General features: G+C 45.0%; 1 protein-coding gene across 6 annotated transcripts in view; it reads right to left on the bottom strand.

Moving 5' to 3' along the window:
• Positions 1–15,995, bottom strand: part of CDH13 (cadherin 13) — a 1,030,961-nt gene that overhangs the window by 648,264 nt on the left and 366,702 nt on the right. For all 6 annotated transcript variants that reach the window (XM_042919726.1, XM_042919730.1, XM_042919731.1 and 3 more), the window contains one exon: positions 5,433–5,641. In XM_042919726.1, coding sequence (XP_042775660.1) covers positions 5,433–5,641 — 209 coding nt within the window. The remainder of the gene's footprint in view (positions 1–5,432; positions 5,642–15,995) is intronic.

The following is a 15,995-nucleotide window of genomic DNA, read 5'->3' as shown; positions in this document are numbered from 1 at the left end:
AGAAAGGAATAAAGGAAGAAAGGAATGGAGGGAAGAAGGAAATAGGAAGGAAAGAGACTATATTCCTGCCTCCAGAGAGCTTACAGTCTTAACAGGGTGCCAGACTTTAAACACCTGAACAAAGAAATAAATGCATATTTTACAAGCTAAGAAGAAGACCATGAAGGAGCAAAACCACTGTTAGCAATGGAGACCCTCCTTTGGAACAGGGGGCAGGGAGAGCTCTGAAAGGTCAAACATTCCAGCAGGTCAAGCCACTTAAAGATGACAGGAACCAGACCTGAGGGAAGGCTGCGGAGACCAACCAGGCTAGACCGTGAAGGGCCTTTGCAGATATCTATGAAGACTACAGAATATCGTCCCAGTGGCCAAGTGGCTGATGAGCAAGCAAGGTCCCATTAAGCGAGGAGTAAAGCGATCAGATTTGCACTTAAGTCACGGCCCCAGTGTGAGAGCAGAGCAGCGGATCCAAGTCCGCAGCCCGTGGGCCCCCACAACTCTCCCTCCTGCTGCATCGTGCACTTTTGTTCGTGAGCACCCAGCCGTCCAGGTCACAGGCACCTAAATTCTACAGCTGCTTAGAGTGTGAACGCCCGCATTTCAAGAAGCGACTAGACACAGTCTCGTTAGCTCTCAAGCTGGAATTCAGAATTAATTTCTACAAGCTCCCTGCTATTCCTCCTTCCCAGCCTGACTTCGTCCAGTTCTGTAATTGACGTCAGTGTTCCTTGCTACCAACCACAGTCATCGAAGCTACGATTTCTTAAGTCACAAAAAATAAATTAAAATATGGCTTTTTTTTTTTAAATGCCAGATGTGAAAATGAGGTTGATGAGTCCCATTGCCACGGCAGGTGAAGACATCTTTACCCAAGATGCATAAGGGATGAACCAGGGCTTTCCCATAGAAACCTTTGGAGCCCTTCTAGCCAAGGTAAAAATAAGAAAATCAAGCCAAGCACTCTGCTGTCTTCCCATTCTCCACTGTCAGGCAGTGAGGGACAGCAGATTCGGTGCGGGGCAAGCCACGATCTGCCAAACACGGTTTCGTGAGTGGAGGTTACTGTTACCTTCCCCAGGCTAGAAACCGCTCTCGCAGGCATGGTTAGCCTCGGCCCTTCCTTTGGAATCCCGCCACCCCTGTCAACACACAAGGGACTAATATGTTCTTCTTCCCTCTCAGGTCTAAGCTGATCTTACAGGTACGAGCCCAGACAGGTAGGAGCTTCTGGAAAGCCTGCTGAAATTGCAGAGACAGCTTGGGAGTTGATAATTAAAGCTATTAACACCTGGACTTCATACGGTTAGGCTATAGGCTTTCTGGGTGAAACAGTATCACAGGTAGTGTGTAAAAATATGAGAGGCGCGTGGGGTTGTTAAAGATCTGAGCTCCAGGACTGCAGCTGAGCTGGGCTTCACTGGGCTTACATTCATTTTAGAGAGTCCTGCCTTCCAAAACAGAATGCTGTGAAATCAGCCACTTTGATATGGCATCTGTTTTGGACACCCTGGGTCCCCCAGTGCCCTCTCTGAGCACACCTTCTTTTTCTTTCTTTGGCTTCACTTTCTCCTCCTGCCCGTAAACTCAGCCTTCTATCTCCTGGCCTCAGGGAGGTCATTTAACCCCCAATACCTATCCTTTCTCTGGAGGTTCCAATATGATGACATCATTGGGATAGGTCCCTTGGTGCTCTGTGCTGTGCCCAACAGAATGATTCTGTAATGCAGGCTCTACTCTTACCCCTGTCTCAAAATAAGGATATTGAGGGTTAGAGATGGCATGCCCAGGGTCACACAATCACAGGTGGTGGTGCAGAAATTTGAACCTACTTAAGTTCAACACCAAAGCCAAAGCCCTACCACTATACTGTTCTTGCCCAAAATGTTTACCCTGAGACCTAGTCCCATATTCCCTATTGTCTCCAGGACATCTCGATCACCATGTGCCTAGGAGCACTCAACACACCCAAGCCTGACTGAACCAAGTCCTTTCCCAACCGCCCCTTTTCTGACTGGTCGAATTCATTTCCATCCTCTGGGCCTCCAAAGCTTGGAGTTACCCAAACACTAAATCCTGGCTCTTTCCTCCATCAAAACACACCTTCCATTTGTTGGTTTCTTCCATGGCTACTGTATTGCCATGACTCATGCCGTCCTCTGTTGAAGAATGGGCAGGAAAGAGAATGGATGTTTGGATGGAGAGGCCAGATCACAATCTCATTTCTGGCAGCTTCAAGCTAGGAGATCTTGGCCAACTTCTCACATCCGTAGGAAGGGGTAAAGTCAGCAGCCCCACAGGGAAGGTATGACAGTTAAAAACAGTGGAGACTGAAGCACACACTGAGATGCACGTACCTAAGATGCAAACGCTCTTTGTGTCTCAGTTTCCCCCATCTGTAAAATGAGGACACTAGCACACGCCCCCTTAGGTGGCGGGGAGATTTAACGAATCACCATTTGTGGTTCATGAGAGCGGCACCTGGCACACAGTAGGGCCACGTACAAGCAAGCTGTCTTCCAGCTTCCTCTGCCCTCTCTGTTTTCTAAAGGCACAAGGCAGCAGTCAGCACTGCCACCGGCTCGGTTCTTTTTCAACATACTCATTCATTTTCCCTTCCCACCCACGAGCTGAGCTGACTTGGGTCCCATTGCTTCCCTTCTCTAGAAGCTGGATGCTTGGCAGCATGTCGTAGGCTTCAAAGATACTAAATAAATATCTCTAAGGATGGCACTCTCCTTGGAGGAATTCTCTAGCTAGCTATTTTGTTTTCCTATCCTTTTTCTTTTTTAATTGTTTTGGGCTTTTTATTACAGACACATCTGGGGTGTTTCACAGGCCCATTTTCGAACTTTGTAAAATTATTGGAGGCAGGAGATGAATGCCCGTTCTGCTGGAGTCTGGCAAACCGAACAGCACGGCAGCCTCCACCGTGCTTTATAAGAAGCAGGCAATCACAGTCAGGTTTTGTTGACAATGTGCACAGGCAGTGGCAAATGAGAAATGGCTCTGAAGGGGCTTGGCCTCCAGGAGGAGGGTCTCTCTGGGACTCAAGAGACCAGTTCTTCAAGGCCGAGTCTCTTCATATTGACCCCCAGGCCTCCCCAGCCTGTCAAGCTGGAATCTGTCCCAAGAAGTGCCTAGAATTCTTGCTGCTCCCCTTTAAACTAGTATGGCATTGTCTTTTCTGGATGCAGAGATGAGCCACTAACCATGATGAACAATGTCCGTCTGAACACATCCCATCCCACATGCAAACCCCCTTACGTGAATCCCTGTGCCATTTACTTGTTCCTAAGAAGCACTTTGTGCTGTATATCCCGCAATTTTGTTACTTTAGATATGTGCCAAGTCATTTATATCATGAGTTAGTGAGATGCTGTGAAAATGACCATGGCTAAGGGAGAGACAAGCTTGCTTTCGTAGTGCCAGTGGGTTCCCACACTGGATGTATTCATCAATATCCTATTTTCTTTGAAAATATCAGTGGCACACTGTGGATTAATTTCTAGCTTGCTATCTACCCTTAACACACAGACTCACAGATATGAAGGGGAATTATGGAGTTTGTCTGGTCCAGGGATGGCAAATATATTCCATCCCTAGAAACATCTCTAAATGATCAACGGATAGTAGCTTCCAGAAGCACTGCATTGGGGAAGATACTGAGGTCAAGCCAGGGATAATTAGCAATGTCTGCCAGGAGGATGGTGACAGAATGGGCCAATGCACATGCCACTTATTTGCCATCCCAGACTGTTTTACCCCTCCAGTCTGCAGATAAAGAAGTTTTATGATTCTTTCAAGATCACACAGACAGCACTGGCAGGAAAGCAACACTCACATTGCCAGTTACATGGTCTCCGCTCCCCAGTCACAGAATTGGTGTTCACTCCACCCACTGCCCTCCACCACAGAAGAGAATTAGCAGATTCAGCAAAGTTATGGGGAATGTGACAGATGGGGAAAGGCAGAGAAAATCAAGACTTGGAAACACTGGGTTAACACCAGACTGTCAAGCAGGAGAAAACTCTGGCCACACCACGCTGGGGACACAGCATGTGCCTTGTCTTGCTGTGTGCCTTGTCTTTCTACCAAGAAACCACAGAGTCTTTAAGCTCTTGAGGAAAGTGGAGTAGGTGAGTCCATTTGTAGTGAAAAGTCGCAGGAAGCCTAAAGGGCAGTTTGTAGCACTCTTTTTAAATTTTTTTTAATGTTTATTTGCTTATTTTGGGAGAGTGGAGGGGAGGAGCAAAGAGAGAGGGGGAGCGAGAATCCCAAGCAGGCTCCTCGCTGTCAGCACAGAGCCCTATGTGGGGCTGGATCCCACAAATTGTGAGACCATGACATGAGCCGCAATCAAGAGTCAGATGCTCAACCGACTGAACCACCCAGGTGCCCCCAGTTTGTAGCACTCTTAAAGTGTGGAAGCATGCATGCAGGTGTAGGGATCTGCATCCATGTGTGTCTGGAGTGGGCACCAGGGCATGGCAAAGGAGCAGTGCCAAAAGGAATGGTTGCCTTGCTATACAACCCTAGTGGGTCACTGTGATCTTGCCTGCACAACCACCATTCCCCACCCTCAGATAACATGATGCTAATTTACTTTGAGTAACTACCCGTCTTTCGCTCTGGGCCCACAGGTCTTAGGTGGGGCTGACTCCACCTGGCTTCAAGATAAGATGTGTGACTCTGGGGCCCCTGGGGGGCTCAGTCGGTTAAGCGTGCAACTTCAGCTCAGGTCATGATCTCACAGTCTGTGAGTTCGAGCCCCGCGTGGGTCTCTGTGCTGTCAGTTCAGAGCCTGGAGCCTTCTTCAGATTCTGTGTCTCCCTCTCTCTCTCTGCCCCTCCCCCACTCATGCTCTGTCTCTCAAAATATGAATAAACATTAAAAAAAAAGGATAAGATGTGTGACTCAGACTTAGCTAACTAGAGCATCACTACCCAATGGACACAGTGATTGGTTCAAGGGTGGACATGCATTCCAATGAGAACCAGCGAGATTTGATTTCAAGAATTTGTTGGCATTATCAGGAACAGGTGCTCTCTCAGGTGACTTTAGGCTGGGAAAATGAGTAGAGCTCAGTAGAGCTGGTGAGACCTCTACACTGGAAGACAGAGGGATGCGACTATCTACAGCAAAGCCAGCAGAAGGAAAATAGAACCACAAAAGGGGGAAGGATCAAGCTGATGTCCTATTCGGACATGGGTACATAACCTTGCCTGAAGGCAGAGTCATCCCCCAAATATCTGTCACATTAACCAGTAAATTCTCACATACCCTCTCCCATAGTTTTTTGAGTTGGGTTTCTGTCATTTGCAATGACAGAAACGTCTTGGCCAGTAATAAACCAAAGAACTATCTTCCACAATAAGACATAAAGACCCCAGTGCTCCTCTGTGGACCCCGTTTGTCCCAAACAGCTATGTTACCTGCAAGGAGCCCTGGATGTCTTTCCCTCCGACAATCACGAGTTCTGCCATGTCTTCTGCATGGGGAGTCCGGGCGTGGACGAACAGAGTCTTGCCCACTGCACTTATGTTTTTCAGAGCAACCAAGCTGCCGTCATGGTTCACCTTGAAGTATGGGCTTGAGACCTCATAGTGTAGCTTGTTATTTCCCTTGCAGTCATTGAAGGTCACTGGGGAAACAAAACAAAACAAAACAAAAAACAGATGAACAAAAACAGAAAGAATATGAGTAGGTCGGGCAGCTTAGTCCAGAGATATCTCTGACCATTAAATGTGGATTACTGCTCCCCACCCAGATCTACAAATGCTCCCCCTTATCCCACGGCACTCCCTTGTAGCCCTCTGGCTCTGATTGTGCCGGAGGACTTTATTCTTTCTAGATCCATCCTTGATGACCTTTCATGTTCCAGGCAGGTGCTAAGGACTGAGGACGCAGAGATGCACAGGATCTTTTAAGATACTAGTGGCTCTGGGTTCTAGAGAGTGGTTTGGAGAAAAGAAGGCAGGCCAAGAAAACCGGTTAGTCTAGTGTTGTACCAATGATGCCTGGCCCAGATTAATTCAGTGGCAGGATATATGTGAACAAAATTCCTATAGTTGAGTGGCTAAGTCATGTATGGGAAGGATCAGGAAAAGTAGCTGTTCTTACAGGCAAGCACACAATTGTACTCCTTGTTTTCTTTCCTCACCCCACTTTTGTTCTCTTAGCTCTCTGCTGAGCAGCCTAGTTTGTTTAGCAAACCTTTCACTGAAGCATAACACAAATACAGAAAAGCACTTAAATTAGAATGTACAACTTGATGTATTTCCATAACATGGGTGTGCCCATGTCCTGGGTGCCAAGGCCCAGATACAAAATACTAGCCCTTCCCCTCCCTCCTCCTTGGAGGCTGCCCTATGCTGACTTCTGATACTATAGATCTGTTCTACCTGCATTTGTACTTATACAAATGGGAGCATCCAGTGTGTGTTCTTTTGTATTTGGATTCCTCCACTCAGTATCATGGCTGTGGATTGCATCCATGTGGCTGTGAGTCACAACAGTTAATCTGAACCACAGTGTAGTGTTCCAGTATGTGGCTATAATGAATTTATCTATTTTACTCTTTTAAATGTTTATTTACTTATTTTGAGGCAGGGAGAAAGGGGGGCAGAGGAAGAGAGAGCATCCCAAGCAGGCTCCGCACGTCAGTGCAGAGCCCAATGTGGGGCTCAATGCCACAAACTATGAGATCATGACCTGAGCTGAAATGAAGAGTCAGATGCTTAACCAATTGAGCCACCCAGGCGCCTCTATTCTGCTTGATGGGTATCAGGCTACTTCCAGTTTGGGGCTCTCAACATATTGCTGCTAGGAACTTTCTTGTGTGCCTTAGGTGACAACACCTACCTTGGTTTGAGCACACTGTTGAAGCCATATAAATATTTGACGAACTAAGCTGATCATTCTGTTCTGGGATATAATTCTTATGGCGATAATAGCCACATTAGCTGATAATGATAATGGCTAATGTGAACTGAACACTTTCTACACGCAAGGCTAAGTGTTAAGCATTTTATATACATTATCTTATTTAATCTGCACAATGAATGAGGTGCTTTTTTGACCCCAGTTTATAGATGAGGTAACTGAGGCTCAGAGAGGGCAAAGGAGGTGCCCCCCACATACAGTTTGTGAATGACAAAACCAAGATTGGAGCCCTGGTCCATTTTTCTTGCACAACTATATGTTTCAATAAAGACAAAACCTCATATAGAATACAGCCCTCCTGGGACACCTGGGTGGCTCAGTTGGTTCAGCAACTGACTCTTGATTTTGGTTCAGGTCATGATCTCACAGTTCCTGGGTTCAAGGCCCACATCAGGCTCTGCACTGGCAAATAAATAAATAAACTTCATTTATTTTTTTTAAGTTATTTATTTTTGAGAGAGAGAGGAGAGAGAGCAAGCAGTGGGAGGGACAGAGGATCTGAAGCAGGCTCTGCACACACAGCACAGAGCCCGATGGGGCTCAAACTCACAAACCATGAGATCATGACCTGAGCTGAAGGCAGATGCTTAACTGACTGAGCCACCCAGGCACCCCAGCAAATAAACTTTAAAATACAGCCCTCCTAAAATCCCTTCAGAACCTGAGGCACCTGTCTGGCTCAGTTGGAAGAGCATAGGACTCTTGATCTCAGGGATCATGAGTTCGAGCCCCATGTGGGCTGTAGAGATTATGTAAATCAATTTTAAAAATCCCATCATAACTTGAATATAAGGATGTAGGCATCCCATCCAATCCTGCTCCTGTGTTCCTGCCCAGCCCTGAAGCATGCTGCATGGTCTGCTGTCAAGGACCCTCTGCATCAGGGCTCCAGCACATTTTCTGGCTGCCGAGGCAGATTTAGGGACATCTTTGTACAGACACACAGGTAGACTTTTTGAGTCTGTAGTTCTCAGACATTTTCTCACTGCTTCTGACCATCCGTCTTGGTAGCCAAGATTAATTGGGCCTACCTGCTTTAAGTTTTTGGAGGTGAACTATGAAGGAGACACATGAAAGTTGCATTGATTGTTATTATAAACTAGCATTCATCCACAGGAGGCACACTGATCAAATGACAGGGCCTGCTGGAATGCCAGGATGCTGGCTGGTTCTGGTCCTGGTCCCTGGGCAGGACCCAAGAAGACAGACTCCTCTGGGGAGGGCTGGGGGTGAGGGAAGGCATACAGAAGTTTATCGGGGTCTAGTTCTGCTTTTCTGTCCCCACCTTCCCTTCTCTTCCCTTACCTTTTTCCTTTTCTTTCTTCCTTCCCACCTCCATTACTTCCTTCCACAAATATTTTCTAGGAACCTATATTATGCTAAATGCTTGGGCTATCATGTTGAGCAAAGATGGACACAGTCCCTAAGTTTCAGTGTAATCAGAGAAATAGACATGAATTCAATACCTTATAAGTAATAGGGGACCTATTCCAGGCACAAAGAACCACAACATGTGCAGAAGTCCAGTGGCATTCAGGGAAATATAAATAAACCAGTGAGATGCGCAGAGACAGCAAGGGAGACAGTGAGGAAGAAAGAGTGGAGATAAGCTGGAAATGTGGGGTCTGGAAGGCCACATAAAGACTTACTCCTTGAAGAAAGCTTTGGACCCTCCTATCACACTATAGAACCAACCTGCCTCTACCTGAGTCTCACACAACTACAGCTCCCCATTCCAAAGGACACTAGCACTCAAGGTCCTCCATGGCTAAGCTGCCTCTCCTCTGGCCTCTGCCTTCACGCCGTGTCTCACTCATCACCCACACCTGTGCCAGCGTGCACCTGTATTCTCCCAACCCTTTGCTCATACTGATGGCTCTGAGAAAAAGTTACTGCCTGCCTTCTTTAACCTGTTAACTCTTACTCATTCTACAAGAGTCAGCTCAGGCAGCTTGTCCAAATACCCTCTTTGTGTTCCCAGACTTTCCAGCACACAAGATCTTTTAGATCATGTTATATCAATATGTCCACTTTATATATCTCTTTTCCTCATCAAAACCAAGAGCAGAAACTGAATCTTATTTTTTTATTCATCACTCTATTTCCACCAATGAACAGAATGCTTTTCCATACAGGGGGCCATCAATAATGATTACATTTAATCCAACTGCTTTCCAGGGGCAAAGTGATTCTCTAGTGGTGGCAGACTGGTGGTACTTCTTTCATGCTGGGAGCAGGAGCTGCTCCAGGCGAGGGCAGGAATTGAGAAAGAAGGTCCCTAGTTGCCTCTGGTCTTGGTTGAGCCCAGCACTGGAGACAGGTAGGAAATGAATGTCCATGCTGTCCCCTTAGTTCCCCAGACCCGTGTGCTTCCCTTTATGAGAGCACTAGGTCTCCCGTGTTTGGCTTTGACTTAGCTCATTGGTGAAGTCACAGGTGGTGCCTTATCTTTCTTCATCATCCCAGTGATGCTGTACATAGTCCCAAAGCTAGGATCAGTGTGCACACGTTCAATGAATGTTTTGACAAATGACAGTAACAACATCTACCATTTATTGAGTGGCATCTGAGCGCCAGGCTCTGTGCCAAGGACTCTATATTCAGTCTCTTCTTTTAGTCTCCCAGCAATTCTAACCAATAAGCAGTATTTTCCACTTTTTTTTCACTATGTACCCCCCTCAGAATTTTAGAAATGTTTGCCTAATTGCCACCACTGTCATGAACTTTTAATGACCCCAATATACTGCATATCTGTTTACTTACAGTATGTGCCTCTGTGCCTTACACACACACACACACACACACACACACACACACACAGTGCAATGTTTTGCCCATCCCTCATGCCACCCCTCTGGGGGCAATATAGTCGCACTGAAAATGTACACTCTGTAAGCATCGTTTTCCATTTTACAGGAAAACAGACTGAGCCTCAGAGAGACTAACTTTATCAAGTGCATACACTCAGAGACAGCAGGAAACTGTCCCCAGTCCATCCGTCTGCATCTACAGTTCAAGCTCTCAGTACATCCATTTCCTGGGAATTGATACATAAGAGGGAAAAGGGCAGTTGCCCCATCCTGACCCCTGAAGGCCACTCATTCATCCCTCTACGCTTCTCAGAAGTGCCAGGTAGGGGTGTACTGAAGGATCAAATCCACATTCAGGATCTGGCACATGGTAGGCATCCAATATAGTCTAGCTTTCTTCCCAGCTTGCTCTACCAAATAGCTAAGGATTGCAAAATGGGTCCTTGTTTGTTTTAGATACCTTTACCAATTCAGGAGCAGATGCTTTAGATTGTGGTTCTTTTTCCAGGCTATGAGAATCACCTGTGGAGCATTTAAAAAAAATAGCAATATCTTCTCAACTCCCAACCAAGATTCTGGTATAACTCAACTGGTCTGGGGACAGGGCACTAGTATCTCTTTCAAGCTCTCCAGATGAATCTAATGCATCTGGGGCCAAGAACCAGGGCCTCAGACAATGGACTTCCTGTCAAGATGCCAGGTTTCCACATTTCCCAGCCATCCTTGGCACAGAGAGGAGGTTGTGGACCTAGCATGCCAGGAACTGCTATTCCCTTGCCTTAAGAAAGGGCAGTTTTAACAGTAAGTATCTAAGCCCTTTTCCAATCCTGGTTCATGTGTAGCAGCCCTGTGACCTTGGGTGGACCACCTATCTTCTTTGCACCTCAATGACTTCATCTATAAAGTGGGACATTACAGTACCTCCCTCACAGGTACTGTAATTCTTATGGTGAGCATCCAACATGATCATATATACCTACATGACAGTTAGAATAGTGTTCCATGAATAAGAATTATCATTACTCCATCATTACTCCTGTAATCATGGGCATTAAGGAAGCTACTTTTTCCTTTTCCTGCACAGCTTCCTGCTGCCAGCTGGTTTTCCACCTGCCTCCTGGGTCTTTCCATCTCTTTCTAGTCAGGTACCTATGCTCTGGCCTGCTGGGCTGAGTGTGGTTTCCATGGAGATAGTTACTATAGGCACCTCTGCTGGGGCCAAGGGAGTGAGGCAGATGATTCTGATCCAGACTTGCCCATCTTTGAATCCTCCTACTTTTCTTGGCAAAGCCCAACCTCTCTCACGTGAGAGGTTGTGAAGGAAAAGATGACATCAAAGGAATAAAATTACAGGCCCCACCCACAGCAGACTCAACAGAGTTTCGTTAAATATCCTTTAAATAGATTGTTTGTACAGATAACTTCCTACCAATCTAAGACATTATTTGTCCTAAAAGCACGACACTACACTGAGAGATTCACATTCATGACTGCACTGAATCCTTACATTACCAGTGCAAGGTAGGTAATTTTTTCTTCCTCTCTAGAAACTGAGACTTGGGGAGGTTGAATGAGGTTAAGGCCACACAGTTAGTCTCTGCTAGTCTGCCACGGCAAATATACCCCTTCCTTCAAGGCTCCCAGCCTCATGGTTCTGCCATATTTTCACAGATGATCCATTATTCAGCTAATATTTTTCTTCTACGTGTCTCACTTTATTTATCCTCACAAAATTATTTGAAGATAACATTTATAAAATCTGTTGGATGTGCGAGATGTCCTGTTTTCTAATAATGTTAACTGAAATCTAAGGAGTCAAACGAAAACATGCATTTGTCTTTGCAGCCACTAGAGCCCTCCCGAAATGCTGGCCAGGGTTCCATGCCTCTGTGCACATCCCTCGTTTAGAAAAACTCACGCCTGGCCCCTCCCTACGCAAGCTTATCATCTACACGAGATCTAACTCCATATGATTATTGGATATAATCCAGAAGGCCCTCTGATTGAAAGAACATATCTAACATAAATAATGCAGACTTGAGAGAGATGCAAACCTTAGAAAGGCACAGATCTAGACTTCGCCAATGACAGCAACTCTGGCCATAGGTAAATGGCAGATTTGAAATACATGAGGAATACTTTATAAAAAGAAAAAAGTTCACCACACTTTTTTTTTCTTCTTCCTCCTAGAAAAACAGACTCTACTGCCCCACTGATTACACACTCACCTTAAAATCCCTATTAAAGGGTGCAACTGATAGCCTCAGCCCTGCATTGTTGTCTTTTTAACTGCTGACACAACCAAGATATCAGTGATTCTCAAACTTCTTAACAAAAATTTTTAAGGTTTTATTTATTTATTTTTGAGAGAGGCAGAGACAGCATGAGCAGGAGAAGGGTAGAGAGGGAGAGAGGGAATACCAAGCGGGCTCTGCACTGTTAGTGCAGAGCCCAACGTGGGGCTCAAACCCATGAAACCATGAGATCATGACCTGACCCAAAACCAAGAGTCGGATGTTTAACTGACTAAGCCACCCAGGAGCCCCTCAAACTTTTCATAGAGATTGAGTCAGTGCATGTTTGGGGACACAGAGTTCAAAAAACATATTAAGGGTAAAATTGAAGTTTTTTTTAAGTTTATTTATTTATTTATTTATTTATTTTGAGAGAGAGAGAGAGAGAGAGCAGGGGAGGGGCAGAGAGAGAGAGCAGGGGAGGGGCAGAGAGAGAGGGAGACATAGAATCCGAAGCCGGCTCCAGCCTTTGAGCTATCAGCACAGAGCCTGATGCAGGGCTCGAAACCACTGACTGTGAGACAAGTCGGGACACTTAACTGATCGAGCCACCCAGGTGCCCCGTCCATCTATTTTTGTTTTTGATGTGTTTCTACAGAAACATCCTCCTAAAGACCTTGGAATGACACCATGAAAATAATTGAAAGCAAAGATTCTAATAAACAATTAAACTTGTGAACAAATACTCAAAATCTCTATCTGAGGGGGAAAATAAACTCTCTGTGCTAATATGAACCTACAAAGGACTTCCTTACATAGTTTATCACTGTGGCATTTAAAATAGCTTCTGGAAAGAAAAAATATACATATAATATACTGTACATAGGGATTTATTGGAATCAATTGCACAACATCATTCTTTGCGATAATCTTTGAACACCCCAGGAGAAGAAAGGGGGATGTGAAAACTCCCCACCTGGGGGAAAAATGCAAATGAGACAAATGGCACCACTCAGAGTTTCAATTATGCTTTCAGCATGTTTCCACTCAAAAAGTCCTCTGGGCTTAATGCAAATGTCACAAAAAGACAAACTTAAGCTGGGAGACAAAATCACAATTGAAATGGGAAGTTTGGCACGTGAATTAAGGGGTTTAATCTTCCTGACCTTGATTTTATGCTTTTTTATTTCTTTCTTTTGCATGTGGTTCTTGAGGATGAAAATCCAAAAGGCATAGATTTCTTACCATCTTGAAATGTGTGAGCAAGCAAATTAAGCTGTATTATGATCCCAGGAAATATGAAAATGCAAATGGATTTAAATTTATCTGCAAAATATAGATCAGTCCTGCTCATGTAGATAGGTATGTACTAAAATATGGAATTTGTCCTACTCTTATAAGTGTTTTGGGGTCAGTCTATGATCTGTACACTCACATCTTCAATGGGAAAATGGTCCTAAATACATGTATACATTTGTAGAGACTTGAAAATTGGTCTGCACGTGAGTGGTATGTGTACCTCTTAGAGTTGGTGGTCAGACTACTTGTCTGGTTGAGTGAGGATGTGTGTGTGGATCAGTGGGCCCATGGGCTTTGAATGGGTCTTCCTAGGAGCTGAAGGAATCTCCCCCACAGAGAGATACAATTGGGTCTACAGATAATCTGCTTCTAGCCATCTCTAGTCGCACACAGAAGGGAGTGGCTTTGTTTTAGCAGCTATGCTGGTGAGGGGAAAAGTCCTGATTCATAGCATTTGCCAATGTCTGTGGTGTAAATATTCTAAATATGGCTGATTTCAGCTACCAATGTGCCTTCAGTTGGCTTGCAGATTTTCTAGAAACTTAACCAGCTCTCAGGAGTGCAAGTATCAGCTGGTTCCAGCACACCACTGACACCAGGCAATGACTCTGTCCAGTAGAACCTAAATTGTTTACTCTCCCTTATACCAGATATCCCAGTACCCCTGGCCTCATTAGTAAAACAGAATCCAGTTGTTCCAGTAGCAAGAAGGTCTGCATATTTGTTCATTTGCTAGTCCTTGCCTGGACACGGCAAGCCGTGCCTTTCTGACAACTGAAGTAGCACTTAATTCAGAAACATCAGATGGACTCTCCCCAGGATACAGAGCAAGACTAATTGCTTTTCACATCCCTCAGGATCCCACTGGCATCCAGAGGTACCGACTCCCTTTAAAAGAGCTCATAAGGCTTAGTCCAGAGGCTCTATGGACTTGCCCAACTGAGAGAAACAGAAAGCATTTCCTACGGTTTCCCTGAACTCCTTCATTTCTCAAATGTTCTAGCCAATCTAACTTTCATTAACATATGTTCAGTCCTACCCACATTGGGCCAGATCCCCAGATGATACAATAGGCACCTCCCCCAGCCTTCATTCATTCTACCCTCCTGATTCCTGAACACATTTAATTGTATCCTGTACTCCATTGTTGGCCTGGAATCAGCACTGACATGTGCATAGCTTCTATAAGGTTGTGGGCATGTTCTTACCCATGACTGATTAGCTCTGGAATACATTTCACCTGCAAAGTCTTTGTAGCTTTGATGGGTGCAGAATGCACAGTCTTAATATCATCTTATGTTTTGATTCCAACTTTGATAAAATAGAGTTTCAATTCTATCGAGGCAAAGATATCATAATGAACGATCTTGTCAAGTGATCTTCTGCAGAAACCTATTTTTGCCATGTAAACCCTTAAGGGCTTCCTCTTGGAACAAGACAGGGCCCACATCTGCTTTCAGGGCATTTTCTGCCTACCACTAAAAACTGAGCTGCTAGCTCTCAAACCAGTCTTTTCTGTCAGGGTTACATTTCCTCCTGTTACAGATTCTTTAAAACATGGCAGATTGTTTTCTGAAAGAATACTGTGCATCGTCTATCCCACGGTACTTATAATCACTATGAATTTGTATTTCAAATTGGAATTACTTTATATGGCATAGTGCCTGACACAATATACACTCAACCTTGTTCATTGAATGAATAAACAGCAGAACTGCAACCTGACAGCTAAGCAAATTTGAAACTCCCCAAACAAAACTGAGAATGATGGCCCAAACTCATGAAGATTTGAGGAAGTCGATTGAAAGTCACCCGATCAGCGAAATATTAATCACAGACTCAGCAGCTTTGAGAATCACCAAGTCTCAGATTTACAGAGATTCCGTCTCACTGATTTCCATAGGACTAGCACATGTCTCTTACATAGCCTTTAGTTTCTGAGCTATCTAGTAATTATGTGCAAATGTGCCTCCCTCCCTATTTCTGTTAATGATAAGAGAGACTTGGTCCACAGCAACATTCCAGATTTTTGGCCTTGCAGTTGGAGTTGTCTGGGGACATGTGGCAGAGTGTCTTGTCTGAGCCTAAATCATGATTCAGATCCTGATCATGTCTGATGCAATCAGACCCGTGATTTCCCAAGTACCTGTCAACTGCGTGGGCAGATCTACATAACAAGGAAGGGACCTGTAAGGAGGACAACTTCTATGTGGGCACTTAGAGACAGGCAGAAACAGAAGGAATAGACAGAACTCAAAATTGGCTTCCTAGTCTAGCCCCATGGGTTTGTAGTTCAAGAAAGGCATAAGCTATATATACAAGCTTAAAGATGCACAAACCACAGGCAATTTAGGTAATCTCAAGCTCTGTTAGCCTGGTTCCCTACAAACAGCGATGGTGAATGGTGGCTTGGCCCCATCTCTGAATGGAGTACACCTTCACTTTGCTCTCGTACAATGGAGGCTATAGTACATTTGGGTCTCCTGGCATCTTGGGGGTTCATGGCTTTGACGATCCAAGAGATGGACTTTGAGAAGCAGCCTTCTCACAAAGAGCCGTGAGGACACTCTTCCTTCAAGAGCTTTTCAGGTACGTTAAGCAACAAAGAGGCCAGAAGGAGGGGTCCTGGGAGAATAATTTATGAGTTTGGGTGAGGTCTTTCAGAAATCATCTCAATGATGGCCAGGGGAGGAGGTAAGGTGAGGTGTTA

Source organism: Panthera leo, chromosome E2, assembly GCF_018350215.1.
Source record: "Panthera leo isolate Ple1 chromosome E2, P.leo_Ple1_pat1.1, whole genome shotgun sequence".
Lineage (NCBI taxonomy): Eukaryota > Metazoa > Chordata > Mammalia > Carnivora > Felidae > Panthera > Panthera leo.
Note: the sequence above shows the minus strand (reverse complement) of the source record. Positions and strands in the feature narration are given on the sequence as shown.